We start from the raw sequence: 15,906 nt of genomic DNA on the forward strand, positions 1-15,906 counted from the left end.
AGAGAGATAATCACCATCAACATGCTAGTTGGTCAAAATAGGGATTAAAATGGTTGACCGTTAAATATTAACGGAATTGTTAACGTAGGACCAATTGTTATCCGATTTGAAATGTGCAGGATCAAAAAATTCAAAAGATAATGTTTAGGACCAAAATCATAAAATGATCATATATTCAGGACTAATTTTAGCCTTGTAAGAGAACACTTAAACTACCGTGAATTGCAAGCATAGGTTCAACATAACAATCAATATTATTATGCTATAAAACATAACAAGACACAAAAATCAAAGCAAAACAACTCAACACAAGCTTGATCTACCGACACCAAAGGACCCTGAAAGACTAAAAGCACAAATGAAGAAGAGGAAAAAAAGCTAAACAACAAAAAATTAAAACTACTCCACTTAGTAAAAAAGGCAACAAACTTAATGTCGTTTATATTATGGGGTCATCTTGATGAATAAAGACATAAAATAATAGTAGTACTCCACTTAGTAAATTACAAAAATTATCTTTTATTAATTGAGAAATTACAATCTGTCGATTAATGAATTGGAGTTCAGATAGAGATTGCTTAATATCCAGTGACTCAGAAAATAAGAGCACGGTTAATCCTTTCTCTCTCATCAATGGCCGACGAAATCCTCCACGATTTTTCCCCTATGCATAGAGTCTACAAAAATGGCAGAGTCGAGAGGCTCACTGGCGAAGATGTCGTCCCTCCATCTCTAGATCCAGCCACGGGTGTCCAATCCAAAGACGTCGAAATCGCACCGGAGATCAACCTCTCCGCTCGGATTTACCTCCCGCCCAACGCCCATCCTACCAAAAAGCTCCCTCTCCTCGTCTACTACCACGGCGGCGGCTTCGTCATCGAATCCGCCTTCTCTCCACTCTATCACAAGCACCTCAATCACCTAGTCGCCCAAGCTAACGTCATCGCCGTCTCGGTAAATTACCGATTAGCCCCCGAATTCCCGCTACCGATTGCGTTCGAGGATTCATGGCACGCTCTCAAGTGGATCGCCGAGGGAAAGGAGGAGTGGATCAACGAATTCGCCGATCTGAACCGGGTGTATTTAGGCGGGGACAGCGCCGGCGCGAATATAGCACACAACATCGCAATGCAGGTCGGGTCGGAGAATCCGGAGGGTTTCAATTTGCAAGGGATTTTCCTCAATTGCCCTTACTTTGGGGGCGTGGATCCGATTGGGAGCGAAACGACGGAGGAGTTCAAGGGTGGGAGGGAGTTTTGTGAGAAATTGTGGCGATTTGTTTGCCCGAGCTTGAGGGATACCGATGAGGGATGGGTGAATCCGGGTAAGGATCCGAAGTTGTCGGGTTTGGGTTGTGGTAAAGTGCTGGTTTATGTTGCGGGGAAGGATCACCTCAAGGATAGAGGATGGTATTACAAGGAGGTGCTGAGCAATTGTGGATGGAAGGGAAAAATCGAGTGCTTTGAAGTTGCAGGTGAAGATCATGTGTTCAGTGTGTTTGTTCCGGATAATCAGGTTGGCGTCGATATGATCAAGAAAGTGGCTTCCTTTATTAATAACTAAATAGTATGTGTATGTCAAGCTGCAGTAATTCATAGTACTATATATCAGCTTGCGTTAATTGTAGCCAACGTATAATTTCAATTCAAATGGTCTTCAAGATTTAAATACTCATTCTAGCCCCAATTAATTGGTTATAGTAGCTATTATTTGGTTGTGATGCAAATTTAATTGGAATTTCTTTAGGCTGCGATCAGTAGCGCAGAATTCAGACATTGAAATTGGAATTGGGCCCTCGAAATCCGATTCCACTATTTGATATTACAAAAATATATAAATTTGGAATTGAATACTAATTCCCACGATTACAAATTCTTATTTTTAATTCCATGCCATAACAAAAAATTAATAAATCAATTCCATTCCATACAAAAATAGGTCAAAATTTTAAAAATACGCGGACCCTTGAATCGGGTCAAAATGAAACGGATCATATAAAACACAAAATCTGCTCTTTTGTGTTTCTTCGGTGCCCTAGCCGCTTTCTCTCAGCAATTGCGTTGACCTCTTCATCTCTGTGAGTTGATGGATAATCAAGTAACAATCAGATTTGTTGTGTTTCTTGCTTGATGGAAAGCCGATAGAAAGCTACAGTGAAGTTCTAAATTTTTTGGTAGAATTTTTTTGAAATTTTGTTGTTACGAATTATTTCAACGTGCTTATCTTCCAATTTTTGCTACAATTCTGATTAATTTGGTTGAATTTAAGGATTGGAGTCTAATGGTAGATTTTGTTATCTGTAGAGTTTAATAGTAGAAATTGTTCTGTAGTTTAATTTAATGGTAGAAATTTTAATAATGTTATTTGCAAATGTTTATTTTCACAACTAGATTGGCATAATATGTGATTTACCCTATTTTAAATGGCAATATGTGAAGTTTGGATCTAACAACTTGATTTTCATCCCATCAATTAGTGCTGATGCTTTTGGACTTAGTGCTAACAACTTGGTCGACTGATTGGTGCTTTGCCTAGGTGCGTTGGGCATGAAGGGGCAGTTGACGGAGGCTGTGAGGAGATGGCCTTATTGCGTGGTCCTGTTTGATGAAGTGGAGAAAGCCCATCCGGCAGTGTTCAATACTTTGCTGCAAGTTTTGGACGATGGCAGGCTAACCGACAGGAAAGGTCGTACAGTAGACTTCACGATCGTCATGACCTCGAACCTTGGAGCCGAGTATCCTCTAAGAGGATTGAGCAGGAATTGCACCATGGAAAGCGCTCATGAGTTGGTGATGCAAGAGGTATAATTGGCCATTGCCTATATAATTTGAGTATTTGAATATAAGTTGTATATATAAAATGGTAATTCAAACTTCGATCCTTCAACAGGTGGAAATAGTCCGAGCCGGAGCTGTTCAACAGCCTAGACGAGATAGTGGTCTTCAACCCTCTCTCCCACGACCAGCTGAGGTCCAGGTCAATGTCGTTGTGAAGTGCCTGGCAGACACCATGGGCGTCACGGAAGCAGCACTTGATGTCATACTGGCCAGAGTTATGATCTAGTAAGATCCGTTGCTTGGTTTCTGCATATACTATATTGATGCGTTGTGTACTTGTGTTGCGGACTGTAGTGTTATTCATGCTCTCAGGTATATGGTGCCCCCCTATACAAAGGTGGCTGGAGAAGGGGGTGGTGACTGAGGTCTTGAAGATACTGGTGACGGAGGAGATATATGAGAACTCAGCTGTGTTAGTCGACGCCGCAATAGATGGAACGCCGCTAACGTACCGGGTTGAGAAGAATGGAGGGAACATAGTGACCGGGGAGAAGTTGGATACATTGATCCAGATCCCTAACGAGGGCTATCGGATGTGGCCCGCGCGGTAAAGAGGATGAAAATCGAAGAGATGAATGATTCTGTTGAAAATTGAGTGGGTATTTTTGCTAGTTGTTTTTTGGCTGTGTTTTATGAATTTTAGAGTATGAAAATAAAAATAAAATATTATTAATAATAATTATTTAATAAAAATGTTGAATTTTGAATCAATTCAATTCCAAATTTTTTGCTTTGAGTTACCAAACTAAGAGATTTGGAATTTAATTCAATTCCATGTCAATTCTTCAATTATACCAAACAAAGGATTTGGAATTGACTAATTCAATTTCATAGAATTTCAATTCCAATTCTGTGTACCGAACGGACCCTTATTGTTTTATGTTTTGACGAAGATTTCCGCCAACTGGTCTTTGTATCGAACAAACAACAATTTCATTATTCATGCTTCTATATATAAAATGTCAATCGATCTTGTGAAGGTTGAATGCTCAGCTCAGGCTCCGAGACTAGCCACTAGTCTTGCTAGCTTTTGTTGGAGCTCATTTGAAGAGCTGTAGTGCAGTTCAACTCCTGTACGTGGGAAATCAGATAGAGCTGATTTTATGGAGGAATTGAACTAGACATGGCCAAACCAAATCGGCCCACCGGTTAACCGCTGGTTTTGAACCGGCGGTTCGGAACCGGAACCGGAACCGGACGACGGTTCCGGTTCGAAATCCGGTTACGGTTCGACATACGGTTCGGTTACGGTTCAACAAAATTCGAAACCGTAACCGGCGGTTAACTGCCGGTTCGGAACTGCCGGTTCGCCGGTTAACCGAAAATAAATGGTCATCGTCGGTAGGTTCAGTAGGGTCGGAAAAGGACGGTTAACCGCCGGTTTTTGGTCAGAAACCGGCGGTTTCTGACACAAAACCGCCGGTTTCCGACAGTTCGGGGGTAGGGTTGTAGGCGTAGGGCGTAGGGTTGCAGCGTAGGCCTGAAAAGGTGTCGGAAACCGCCGGTTTCTGACCAAAAACCGGCGGTTCCGACCATTTTCAAAATTTGAATTTCAAAATTTAAATTTAAGTTGAGCTCAAGTCCTTTTCCTTTTTTTTCTTTTTTTTTCTAATTGTTTCAACTTTACTTTTAATATATTTTTTGTAAACTGTAATTTTGTATCTATATTTTAAATTCAAGTGTATAGTTGTATAGTTGTATAGTTGTATTTTGTAACTTGTAATTGTATTGTAGAAATTTACATTCAAAGTTTCAAATCAATAAAATTGCAATTCTTTATCGTTACCAATTTCTCTTTGGATTGTACTATAGAATTTAGAAGTAATAACTATAAGATTTAAAAAAAAAAAACAAAAAAAAAACAAACCGAAACCGAACCGGAACCGGCGAAAAACCGGCGGTTATTAACCGGAACCGGAACCGCCGTGACCGCCGGTTAAACCGGAACCGGAACCGTCATAGCCGGGCTGGCGGTTTGACGAACCGTGGCCACGTCTAAATTGAACTAATGATTAGAAGCTGACAAGTTTACATTAACATAATTTATTATCAAAATATATCTGACACGTTTTTTATAGAGGAAACTAACCTCAAGCACAATTTACTAAGGAGAAATATGTTAAATGTGATCTCAATCTAATAAATACATGAAAGTACTAAACAAAATTTTACTTTTAGTAGAGATGGTAGGTCAGGGGTTTTCGGGATATTTCAAAAATATAAGGAAAAGAAGAAAAAATTTAAATTACATTTGTTGAGAATTTTTTTTGTTTTAATTTCTATATATTGGAAAATGCTAGAGAAGAAACTACATCAGAAAATAATCCAAATTATGTTGGCTTTTCTTTTTCTCGGTTATTGTTTGATACCTTAGGAAATATAAGTTTCTTAAATAGCACTCAAGTTTGATACCCACATTAACAAATATATATATTGTGTAGACATTCTAGCCCTCAATATTTTCTATTTTTCTCCAATGTTTGTAATTCCACCAAATTGACAGCAATACAGTTCTTCAAAGATGGAGAAAAAGAGCCATCTGTGTGAATAAATCTTCTAGAGTGGTGCTGCACAAAAACAGGCAGCCAATTTAGAGAGATAAATTCGTAGTAATTGAAATTGATGTCTTAAATTCGTGTGGTGTGGTGTGGTGCTGCGCCTCCATGACCGGAAAGCAAAGAGGAAAAGGGAAGAGATGGTGTAGTGATGCTACAATTCCGACGGGAAATCAAAGAGCAAAAGGGAAGTGGTGCTGCAAATCTAACCAATTATCAAAGAGAGAGAGGGAAGAGAAGTTTGTGAACTCTGCAGATCTGAACGAAATGAAAGAGAAAAAGGGAAGAGAAAGATGGAAGAGAAGAGAGAATTGAGCATGAGAGGGATAATTTTGGAAGGCATTTATTTTCTTGACCCAAATTTGAAAGCTGGAAAACAAGCCTCAGCTTCTTCACCGATAAGTTTCGTCCGAAATAGTGGTTTACATTCTTGGGCCATTGCGGGCCGGGTTATTTCGCGGGCTTCTACTCCAAAATTGAAAATGTATCAAACATTAGAAAAGCCTAGGAAAGGGGTCTTTTTCTTGGTTTTCCTTGGCTATCAAACACACCCTTAGTAGAGATGGTAGGTCAGGGGTTTTCGGGATATTTCGAAAATATAAGGAAAAGAAGAAAAAATTTAAATTACATTTGTTGAGAATTTTTTTTGTTTTAATTTCTATATATTTACTTTTATTGTATTCATAAATTTATGTAAAATTTAATTTTGTTTATTTAATTTTTCTTAAATTTAAGTAAAAAATTAATTCAAGTTATAATGTAATGATGTTTGCAATTTTTTAGAGTTCTTTGACTGCAATTTAAGAATGAAATATCACTTTTTAGCTATATAAATGTGTAAATATATCATAATATTAGTATCTTTAATATTTAACTTTATGTCTTATATTTTTTGAAAACTTACTCCCCATTCGCGAATAGGAGTCCCGTTTTGCCATTTAATTAGTCCGTCCACGAATAGGAGTCCCGGTTCATTTTTACAATAAATGGTAATAGGGTCTCATCTTCCACTAACTCAATACACTCACATTTCATTTAAAACTAATATATACAAGTGGGACCCCTATTCCACTAACTTTTTTCCACTCATTTTTCTTAACATTTATTAAAACCCGTACCGCCAAGAAATGAGACTCCTAATGACGGACAGAGGGAGTAATCTTTAATTCATTAGGGTATCCACAATAGGGGTGCTGCGGCGCCTATTTGCTACATTCAATTTTGTCTATTTGCTACATTCAATGTTGTTGATAGTGAGGACGAAGCAACTGAAGTGAATGAAGTGGCGTCAGCAGATGAAGCAGACTCGAGGTCGAGTCTTTTTCAAGAGGGCGAAGTATGATACAGTTCGAACGTATAAATCAGGCTTAAACCTTCGGTGCCAGAATGACTTGAAATTCGCATGGTGCATGCGAATCGCGATTTGGAATCGAACTCATCGCGACTGATGGATGATGGATTTTGGCCATCTGACATCGTTTAGGAGGTGTGAAAACGACATTTTACTATTTTTTCGGACTTAGTTTTAATTTTCTATATTGCATTTTATTTCCTTTTGAATTTCTAGGGTTTCTAGACGCTTATAAGTAGCGTTGTTTTTGTTTCTGGTAGTAGCTGATTTTTTATAATAATATTTCGTTTCCACAGAAACTAGTGTTTCTCTGATTATTTCTCCGTTCAGTCTGTTTTCTCCATACGTTTTGCATCATCTAGCCTTTTCATTTCCTACTTTATTCTTATTTTATTAACTCATTTAATACAATTTTTCTTAAATCGCGTGTCGAAAAGAAATGCTTCCACTACCACGGAATGGAAAGAGTAGTATTTCACCAGATGTGGTGAAATAGTACTATAATACTGACAAACACGGATTTTGCATGTTTTTAAGGACTAGATTTGACTCATTTTAAATGTCATTCATGCAAATTATATTCTTAAATTGCATATGTTATACATTTGGTATTTTTTATGTGTTTGTTGATAAATGATAGCAAAAGACAAAAAAAGATGCAAAAGGCTAAGGTGCAGCAGCCTCAGTTCAAGCTGAGTTTCCCGGCGGTTTTGGAGTCCAATCAGTGGTTAATGCATACCACTCTCTTCCTCTTCGAAAGAGCTTCTCCTGGAATCCTTGAACGTATCAATCGGAGTTCTGTGGAGAAAGTTATAATCATTCTACGAATATTGCGCAATGCAGTCAAAGTTAATGAAAATTTAGGCGGAAATTCAAGGAAGAAAATAAATACTCCCTCCATTTCTATTAAAAGTTCATTTGAATTCGGTATGATCCCTCCATTTCTATTAAAAGTTCATTTGAATTCGGTATGAGATTTAAGAAATATAAATCAATAAATAAATTGATAAAGATTAGAGATATAGCTTTGGGCTACCCATGTTTATTATCGAGTGGGCTAATTACACTTGCTTATAGTTGGGCCTTAGTTTATTAAGAAAAGAAAATAGAAAAAGGTCATCCCTCTTAACCACTGATTGAAATTAAAGACAAATCATCCCTTTTCTCATGTTGATTAGAAAGGCCATCGGTAAATTTACCAACGGACTATGCGTCAGCCGTTAGCAACCGGTTTCGTGCGTCGATAATCTGGAATTCTTATTTTGTTTGCAGTGAAGAAATTTTAAAAAAGTCTTTAATACTGAAGATGGTATTCGGTTTCCTAGATAAATTAATATCAAGATATAATTTATGATTAAGTTGTGAAATTATTATAGTTATAGAGGGTTAGCTATGACTAATTATTCAATGATTATCCATCTAGGATTAAGTTGTGTGATTGAATCTCATAAACCAAACACACTACATATTTAATTACGACATACAATCTTGCAAATTGAATACCCAAAGTGGATTATAATCTATGATAAAAAAATATATATATATTAAGATTGGACCAAAAAGAGAGTTCATGATGAAGGAAAACTTTTGATTTTCAAAGATTGAGACTGAGAAAAGTGAAAATAAATTGTATACACTAACTATAATTAAAAATCAATAAAATGACCCTCAACATTGCATGTTTCATGCTAAATAATTAAAAATCAAGATTCAATTTGTTTACTTTAAGATGAACCAATAAGAAAGATAGAAATATGACAGGAGATACTCCCTCCATTTCTGAAAAATAAGAACTTTGGAAACGATACGAATTTTTATAAAATTAGTAAAGTAGGGGAGATGATGGGAAAAAATGGGTAAAGTAAGAGAAATTAAGAGAAAAAATATTCGAATTAGTGTTAGTGGATCGTAGAGTCAATTTCTTAAAATAAAGAGTTTCTATTTTTGTAAAATGGATAAAAAAAAAAAGAAATCCTTTTTCTGGAAACGGATAAAATTTTCAATGGAGAATGCATATAGAAATATTACTGCAATTAGTGTAGGAATTTTACGAGAGAAAAAACTGTGATCTGGCTTAAATTTTAAATATACCCCACAGAAAACTAAGTACTACTCCACTTTACAAAGCGTAATTAATGCAATATAGTAAATACTAAATATTAGGTAATAGGAGTAAATTTCAAACATGATGGTTTTTCAGACAAAAATATTCATATATATCATTAACCAATAGTGAGTATAGAAACAAAACCCCAACACTAAATTACTTGCACCCATTTAATTTAAAGGCGCAATAATTTATTAAACATTGTAAATAAGATTGATTTATTACATAATCGCTCTCACTAATTCCAAACCATAGTTAAACCTTTCTTTATCATTGAGAAACAGATCAAAATGTTTCAGCATTTCGCTTGAATCTTTACTGTTGGGAAAGTTTAGATTGAAAACATGAACAGCTCCCTTCACCTCCACACTCTTCACCTCTCCTTCCCACTTGCTCTTCTCCAAAGCCTTCTTATATTGCAATCCCCTATCTCTCAATATGTCATTTTCTGCAACGTAAACCACCAACTTTTTGCACCCGAGCTTCGAAAGATTCGGGTCGTAATCCAGGTTCAACTGCGGGTCGTCAAACCCGGTCGAATTCGGGTACGCATGGATCCAAATACTCTCCTCCACCGCCGCCACTATCGGGTCACTCGCTTCATTCCCAATTCTTTCCTTCCCCCAAAAATGCGGGCAATTCAGGAACAACCCGCGGATCCTAACCCGACCCGTTTCTTCCAACCCGGCCCGGACCACCACGTTGTGGGCTATGTTGCCTCCGGCGCTGTCTCCACTCACGTAGACACGGTCGAAATCGACGTTGTTCCGCAGCCACGCCTCGCCACCGCCTCCGCCCTGTTTGGAGTGGGAGAAGATCCATTTAAGGACGAGCCATGAGTCTTCATAAGCGGCGGGGAGAGGGTTCTCTGGGGCTAAGCGGTAATTCACCGAGACAGCGACGACGTTGGCTTCGGCGACGACGGAGTTTAGGTAGTTGTGGTAGGTGGAAGAGAAGGGGGAACTGGTGCAAAACGCGCCGCCGTGGATGTAGACTAGAAGGGGAAGTTTGCGGATGGCGGAGCGAGGGAGATAGAGCCTAGCGGAGATGTTGAGGGATGGCTCGATGATGGTGTCTTTTTGGAGAGAACTTTGGATCTCGGATTGAGAGACGGAGGAACCGTATCTGTTCCGATTAATCTCTCAACGCTGCCATTTTTGTAAACCCTAATGAATGGTTGGATTTCATACAATATGTCTGTGGAGTCTGCGGCTAAAGATTGTGCCGCGAGTAAATAAAAGATGAAGAAGAAAAAGAGGAAAAGTGGGCAACTCTTGTTGCCGGACATGGTGGATGAGACGGAGAGGGGGTGTGAGAGTGAGACAGAGAGAGATAGCTGTGTGGTTAGCAAGATTATGAAGAAAAGATGTGCGCGCATTTAATAATACATCCTACATACCAAATAAAGTATATTCTTTTTATGTCTTACTGTATTAAAATTCCATTTCTATCCATTAGTATAACCTCTTTCGTTTTAATATAAGGAGTACCCCACTCTCCATTAACATATTTCATTAAGTTTTTTCTCTCTATTCCTTCCATACATTAATAATTATGATTAAAAATCTATGGGTGTGATATAAGACTCATTCGTTATTAACTAAATGGCTAAGAGATCGATTTCTGCCTTTGAGTATGGAGCAGTCTTAAATCCTTAGGGCTTCTGTTCAATCAATCGAGGTGCCTATAAATCAGCATGAAGAATAGTCATTGGATCAGCCGGTGGAAACCTTTGTAATTACAAAAAATATATATATATATATATATAGGGAGATGTTAAAATGACAACGCTATTTGTGATGACACCATACCACCACTCTCAGCCGTTAGATCTTGGACAAGATGCATTTTTAACATGACACCTGGCAGACTCAATTTTCTTAAAAAAATAATTAAAAAATTGCAAAAGGCTATAACTGGGAATAACAATTCCAGCCGTTTCTCTCTTCACGCCAATTACGATCTTTCTCTTCCTTCTCTCTTCTATTTTCAGCATTAATCTATCAAATCTTTAGCCAAAAACCGCCACCGCTATATCCAGTCTCTGCAATTCTTTTTATCTTCTGCGGTATTTGCATTCAGTTCTCTGTGATTTTTCCTTCAATCTTTAGTTAGTAGTCAATCTCTGTGATTTTTCCTTCAGTATTTCTGCCGATATTCATTTCACTGATTTTGCATCGCATGTGCGCTAATACCATGTATTGCTTGCCTCATTTGTAGCTATAGCTTATTCTATATCCTACGCGGTTCCTTGTGTGCCCGATTGCGATGAAAAATTAAAACCATTCGTTGGCAAGAAATTCGACACCTTGGACTACGAAATTGCTTTCTATGACGTTTATGCTCGTGAATCGACACGCGGAAACATGGAACCAAATCTTCACGTGAGTGTGTTACTTGGCAATATATTGTGTGCAACAGGGAAGGGCTGAAGCATGAGATTGAAATGGATCACATTCATGCACGTGAAGGATTCATTAAAAAGCGCAAACGACCACCTTGAAGAGGCATGGAAGAAGGGACCCGTTGATGTTGAAAAGATGGTGGCAGAGTTCCCCAAACCTTGAATGGTGACTGTCATTGTTTTATAAAAATGATAATAACTTTGTTTTGATTTGGATGTGTTCAGAATATTGCTTTGTTTTGGTTTACGGATTGCTTGGTTTTAGAATTTGGTTTTCCGCTTTGGATGGTGAATATCAGCTACTTTATTTCAAGCTTATTTATTGCTTGGTTGGCCATTTAAATTTGCTTACTGTGGAGTATATACTGATTTTTGGTTGGTTGTGCTTTTTTCCGTATTGAAAAATATGTTAACACTTTAATATATGCAAGCAAAATAAATTAATGTTTTACAAACCAAGCAAATCCATAAACATAGCCAACGGAAATAAACTTATAAATCCAAGCAGTTGCAATGCTAACTCTATGTTAATTGTGAAAGTACATCAAGAACTATTCGAATTGAAGTAATTACAGATGGGCATGCTATATTTGTAATGCTATTCTGGAATAAGAATCAAGCAATAAAATAAATGTAACCGAGCAATAGGTTATACGTACTATCTAAAACCTTCTTCCAATACAGGTATTCCTTAGCACAAATTGTTTGTCTTAATCATAAAGCGGGATGAAGCAATAATGGCTAGTCAAAGTGTATCCATAGTATGCGACAGAACATTATTAAAAAGCAATTCAGTATAAAATAACATGCAATATGCGATCATTCATTTTGTTTGCAATAGAAATGATGAATTTAGTATACACTCCACTGCTAAGCAATTCTAAACGTCCAACCCACCAATAAATAAGCTTCAAGCAAAACAGCTGATATTCTACATCCGAAATTAAATAATAAAATATACTCAAATAAGAGAACATTCTAGCGCAATAATATGCAACTGAGATACAATGTTCAGCAATAAAAGTGAAGTAACACAACAAAATGAAATAATAGTTCCCTAGAATTACTAACTAATTTCCTATCCGACGACGAGGTTCAGCAGATTGTCTTTGGCATCCCTCTTCGGACGTCTTTCTCACCATTGTATAATCGTGTCCTAAAATAAATAAGAAAAAAAAAAGATTTTATTTTAGAACAAGCATATAATAACTTTTGACCAAGCAATTAGTCAGTCAGTAATAAGCAATCACAGCAAATTAGGGCACAACCAAGCAAAGAATTAGATAGAACAAAACACATCTCATCAGAATTACACACGGTGATGTCTCTGTATCAAGACAAGCAAGAATTATATTAAAACAAAGCACTTACAAGGTAACAATGTGCCATTAATATGTATGAATCCCAACGGCACCCGTTAATAAAATGTGTACAAAATCTTCTTCCAACAAAGTAACCAACACAATAAAAACAAGCAATTGTTAATGCTCATCACAACAATCACAGGAACCATGACTACAATGAAGCAAGCAGTTCCTACTGCTCAACACAGCAATTCTTAATGCTCATCACAACAATTCGCATGAACCATATCTACAATGAAAGCAAGCAATTCCTACTGCCCAACACAACAATTCCTAATAACAAACAAACACCGATTCATACAAATGCAATCCAGAAACAGATCAAGTATAAATCACCAAAAGAACCCTAAGGAAACAGGGTCTATCATGAGACCAATCATTTTCTAACTCTAGAATAAGCAAAGAAATCAATCTTCAATAAGCAACGAAATGCATTTTAATAACACCCAGCATTTCCTAACTCTAGAATAAGCAAAATATCAATCTTCAATAGGCAAACACATACACTTTAATGATACCCAAGCAAACAACAACATAGAACAAAGCAACAAAAACAATAAAAACAAGCAATTCTAAATGATCAAAAAACGTAACAAAAACGTATGAAACAGAGTTTGTCATGAGACCAAGCATTTTCTAACTTTAGAATAAGCAAATAATCAATCTTCAATAAGTAAACAAATACATTTTAATGACACCCAGCACTTCCTAACATTAGAATAAGCAAAATATTAATCTTCAATAAGCAAACAAATACATTTTAATGACACCCAAGCAAACAACAACATAGAACAAAGCAAAAAATAAACTAGACCAAAGCATCCAATACAGTATTTCAGAAGATTAACCAAGCAAAAACCGATTCATACAAATGCATTCCAGCAACTGAGTACGATTCATTCAATTAAATAACCCAGAAAAAAAAAACGAATATTCAACCCAGAATTTTGGAATAATGTTGGTAAAAACAGGTCCGAAATTAACCCAAATGAGGATAATCACTACTCAATAAACCCTCAACCTTCAATAAGCAGTCAGACTAACCAATAATGAAACACAAAACGCTTGGATGGAGAAGACGGCGGTTGAAGAGACTGGCTGCAAACTTCAAGCACCGATTTTTTGGAGAAACCGCCGGTGTGACAATCGCTCGCAGAGAAGAAGAGACACAAATCGCTGACGGAGAGTTTTGGTGAGATATGCAGAAAGAAACCGCCGGTGTGACAATCGCTCGCAGAGAAGAAGAGACACAAATCGCTCGCAGACTAGGGTTTGATTAAATATATGAAAAAAATCGGCAGATGATAGTATTTGGGAGATTTGGAGAGAGAAGCGATTCAGTTTTTCACGGAGTTGGCGTGCGTTATAGCTGAGTGGAAGAGAGAGAGAGTGAATCAGCGCCAAAAAACACCGGGAGTTTCCTTTCCGTTTCGAATTTAATTCCAACAAAAAAAGACACAATTACCCTGGTAAGCATCACAATAATCACAACCAAGCAATATAAACTCTATTTCTTCAATCCAATCTAAGTCATCTATATAAGAGATCTGACGGTTAAGAATGGAGTTACATTGTCACTTTAATATAGGTGGCACCATAGTGTGCCCCTATATATATATGTATTAAAATTCATGTCATCCCAATATCTCTATTTTTATTGGACGAATGTATTGATTTGTGGCACATTTCATTTAATTAAACAATTTATGATAGGAAAATTTGATAAATACTATTCCCTCGTCCTGAAATAGGAGCCCTATATATTTGGTTATGACACAAATTTTAAAAAACATAAAGAAAAGTAGGTTTGAGTATATTAGTTTTATAATAAAATGTGAGTTGAATAAGTTGGTGGATGTGAGGTCTACTTACCATTTATGGTAAAAGTGAAATAGGATTCTTATCGACGAAATGACAAAATTGGACTCTTATTGTGGGACGAGGGGAGCACTATTCTCTCCGTTTTTAATATAATTGATAAAGTAAGAGCAATATAGTAAGAAAAAGTAATTGAATTATTGTTAGTAAAGAATGAGTCCCACCTAATAATTAGAGAGAAAAAAATTCCAAAAATAGAAAATTTTCTATTTTCAATAAACGAACCAAAATGTAAAGTTTTTACTTGTAAAGGACGTAAAGAGCAAATCATAAATATTATATATTCCTTCTATCCCACAATAAATGTGACATTCCTAACCTGAAACATGCATCAATTTGCATATTGATATATTTATTTATTATTGTACAATTATAAGGTTATTTGCATGTTATATATATATATATATATATATATATATATATATAGGGGTGTGTTAGGCTCCTTTGCACCCTAAGTGTCCTATTTCCTTTTTAATCTCAGCCCTTGGATCCTTGAATTGGATGGTTGTGATCAATGCATTATTAGTCTATAATGTTGCATTATTAGCCGCTGTGTATTATTAGAATGAAAATGTGCATTATTAATTTATAATGTTGCATTATTAGCCGATGTGCATTATTAGAATGAAAATGTGCATTATTAAATGACACGTGGCATTAATCTAACCGTCAGATGACAAAATCGTGGGGCTGGGATTAAGAAGAAAAAAGAACCAAAGATATGAAAAGGATTTGAATACATCCCTATATATATATATATATATATATATATATATGTATAAGTGTGAATGTGTATGTGAACCTTAAATAGCTAATTTAAGTGTGCGCGTGTGTAATAATGCATGATTTGTGCATGGGAGTATTTTTATGCATTTTTATATTTTTGTCCTTAACCATATATATGTGTAGAAATATGAGAATTGAAATTTAGGGATAAGGACTCAAATATGCACTCACACGTGTAGTTATATAAATATAGCTTAATAGAGTAGTAAAGTTGTGGAGTGGGTGTTTGAAGTCCACGTTTCAATATAGGAAATATTAAAATGATTAAGTTAATATATATGTCTAGAGTAATAAAAATATATATACATAAAATGTCAATTAGAATAGGAGTTTTGTGATGAGAGAGAATCAGATGGTTAAAAGAGAAAAACGAGAGTTAGTGAGTTTGGAAGAAAAAGAAAAGAAAGAGAAAAATGAAATAAAAGAGAGAAAAATGGAATAGGTGTTGGAGAACGAGAGCTATACAAGACAGCTATACAAATGGAAATAGATTGCAGATGCAGGGGTAGATGGAAATAGATTGAAGATGCAAGGGGTAGATTAGTAGATGGAATCAGGAGCTCATTTAGATAAGCTATCGTATCCAGGTGTGTATAAATCACACTTTTAATTTTACATATTTTA

At 36.3% G+C, this 15,906-nt stretch overlaps 1 protein-coding gene and 1 pseudogene across 3 annotated transcripts; one reads left to right on the plus strand and one right to left on the minus strand.

Moving 5' to 3' along the window:
* Nucleotides 1-548: 548 nt before the first annotated feature.
* Nucleotides 549-3,548, plus strand: LOC125223714 (putative carboxylesterase 2). 3 transcript variants are annotated; one of them, XM_048126979.2, is made up of 4 exons: nucleotides 549-2,173; nucleotides 2,536-2,801; nucleotides 2,890-3,062; nucleotides 3,150-3,548. In XM_048126979.2, exon 1 carries the CDS (start codon nucleotides 634-636, stop codon nucleotides 1,561-1,563), a length of 930 nt encoding a protein of 309 aa, XP_047982936.2. In that variant the 5' UTR covers nucleotides 549-633; the 3' UTR covers nucleotides 1,564-2,173; nucleotides 2,536-2,801; nucleotides 2,890-3,062; nucleotides 3,150-3,548. The 3 variants fall into 3 exon arrangements, with proteins under 3 accessions (XP_047982936.2, XP_047982937.2, XP_047982938.2); XM_048126980.2 differs by having other exon boundaries at nucleotides 549-2,077; XM_048126981.2 differs by having other exon boundaries at nucleotides 550-1,515.
* A 5,476-nt stretch (nucleotides 3,549-9,024) lies between these two features.
* Nucleotides 9,025-10,142, minus strand: LOC125220569 (putative carboxylesterase 5 pseudogene; annotated as a pseudogene).
* Nucleotides 10,143-15,906: the final 5,764 nt, after the last annotated feature.

The sequence above is a fragment of the Salvia hispanica genome, chromosome 1 (genome assembly GCF_029641045.1).
Source record: "Salvia hispanica isolate PSC_SH4W2 chromosome 1, Shi_PSC_v1, whole genome shotgun sequence".
NCBI lineage: Eukaryota > Viridiplantae > Streptophyta > Magnoliopsida > Lamiales > Lamiaceae > Salvia > Salvia hispanica.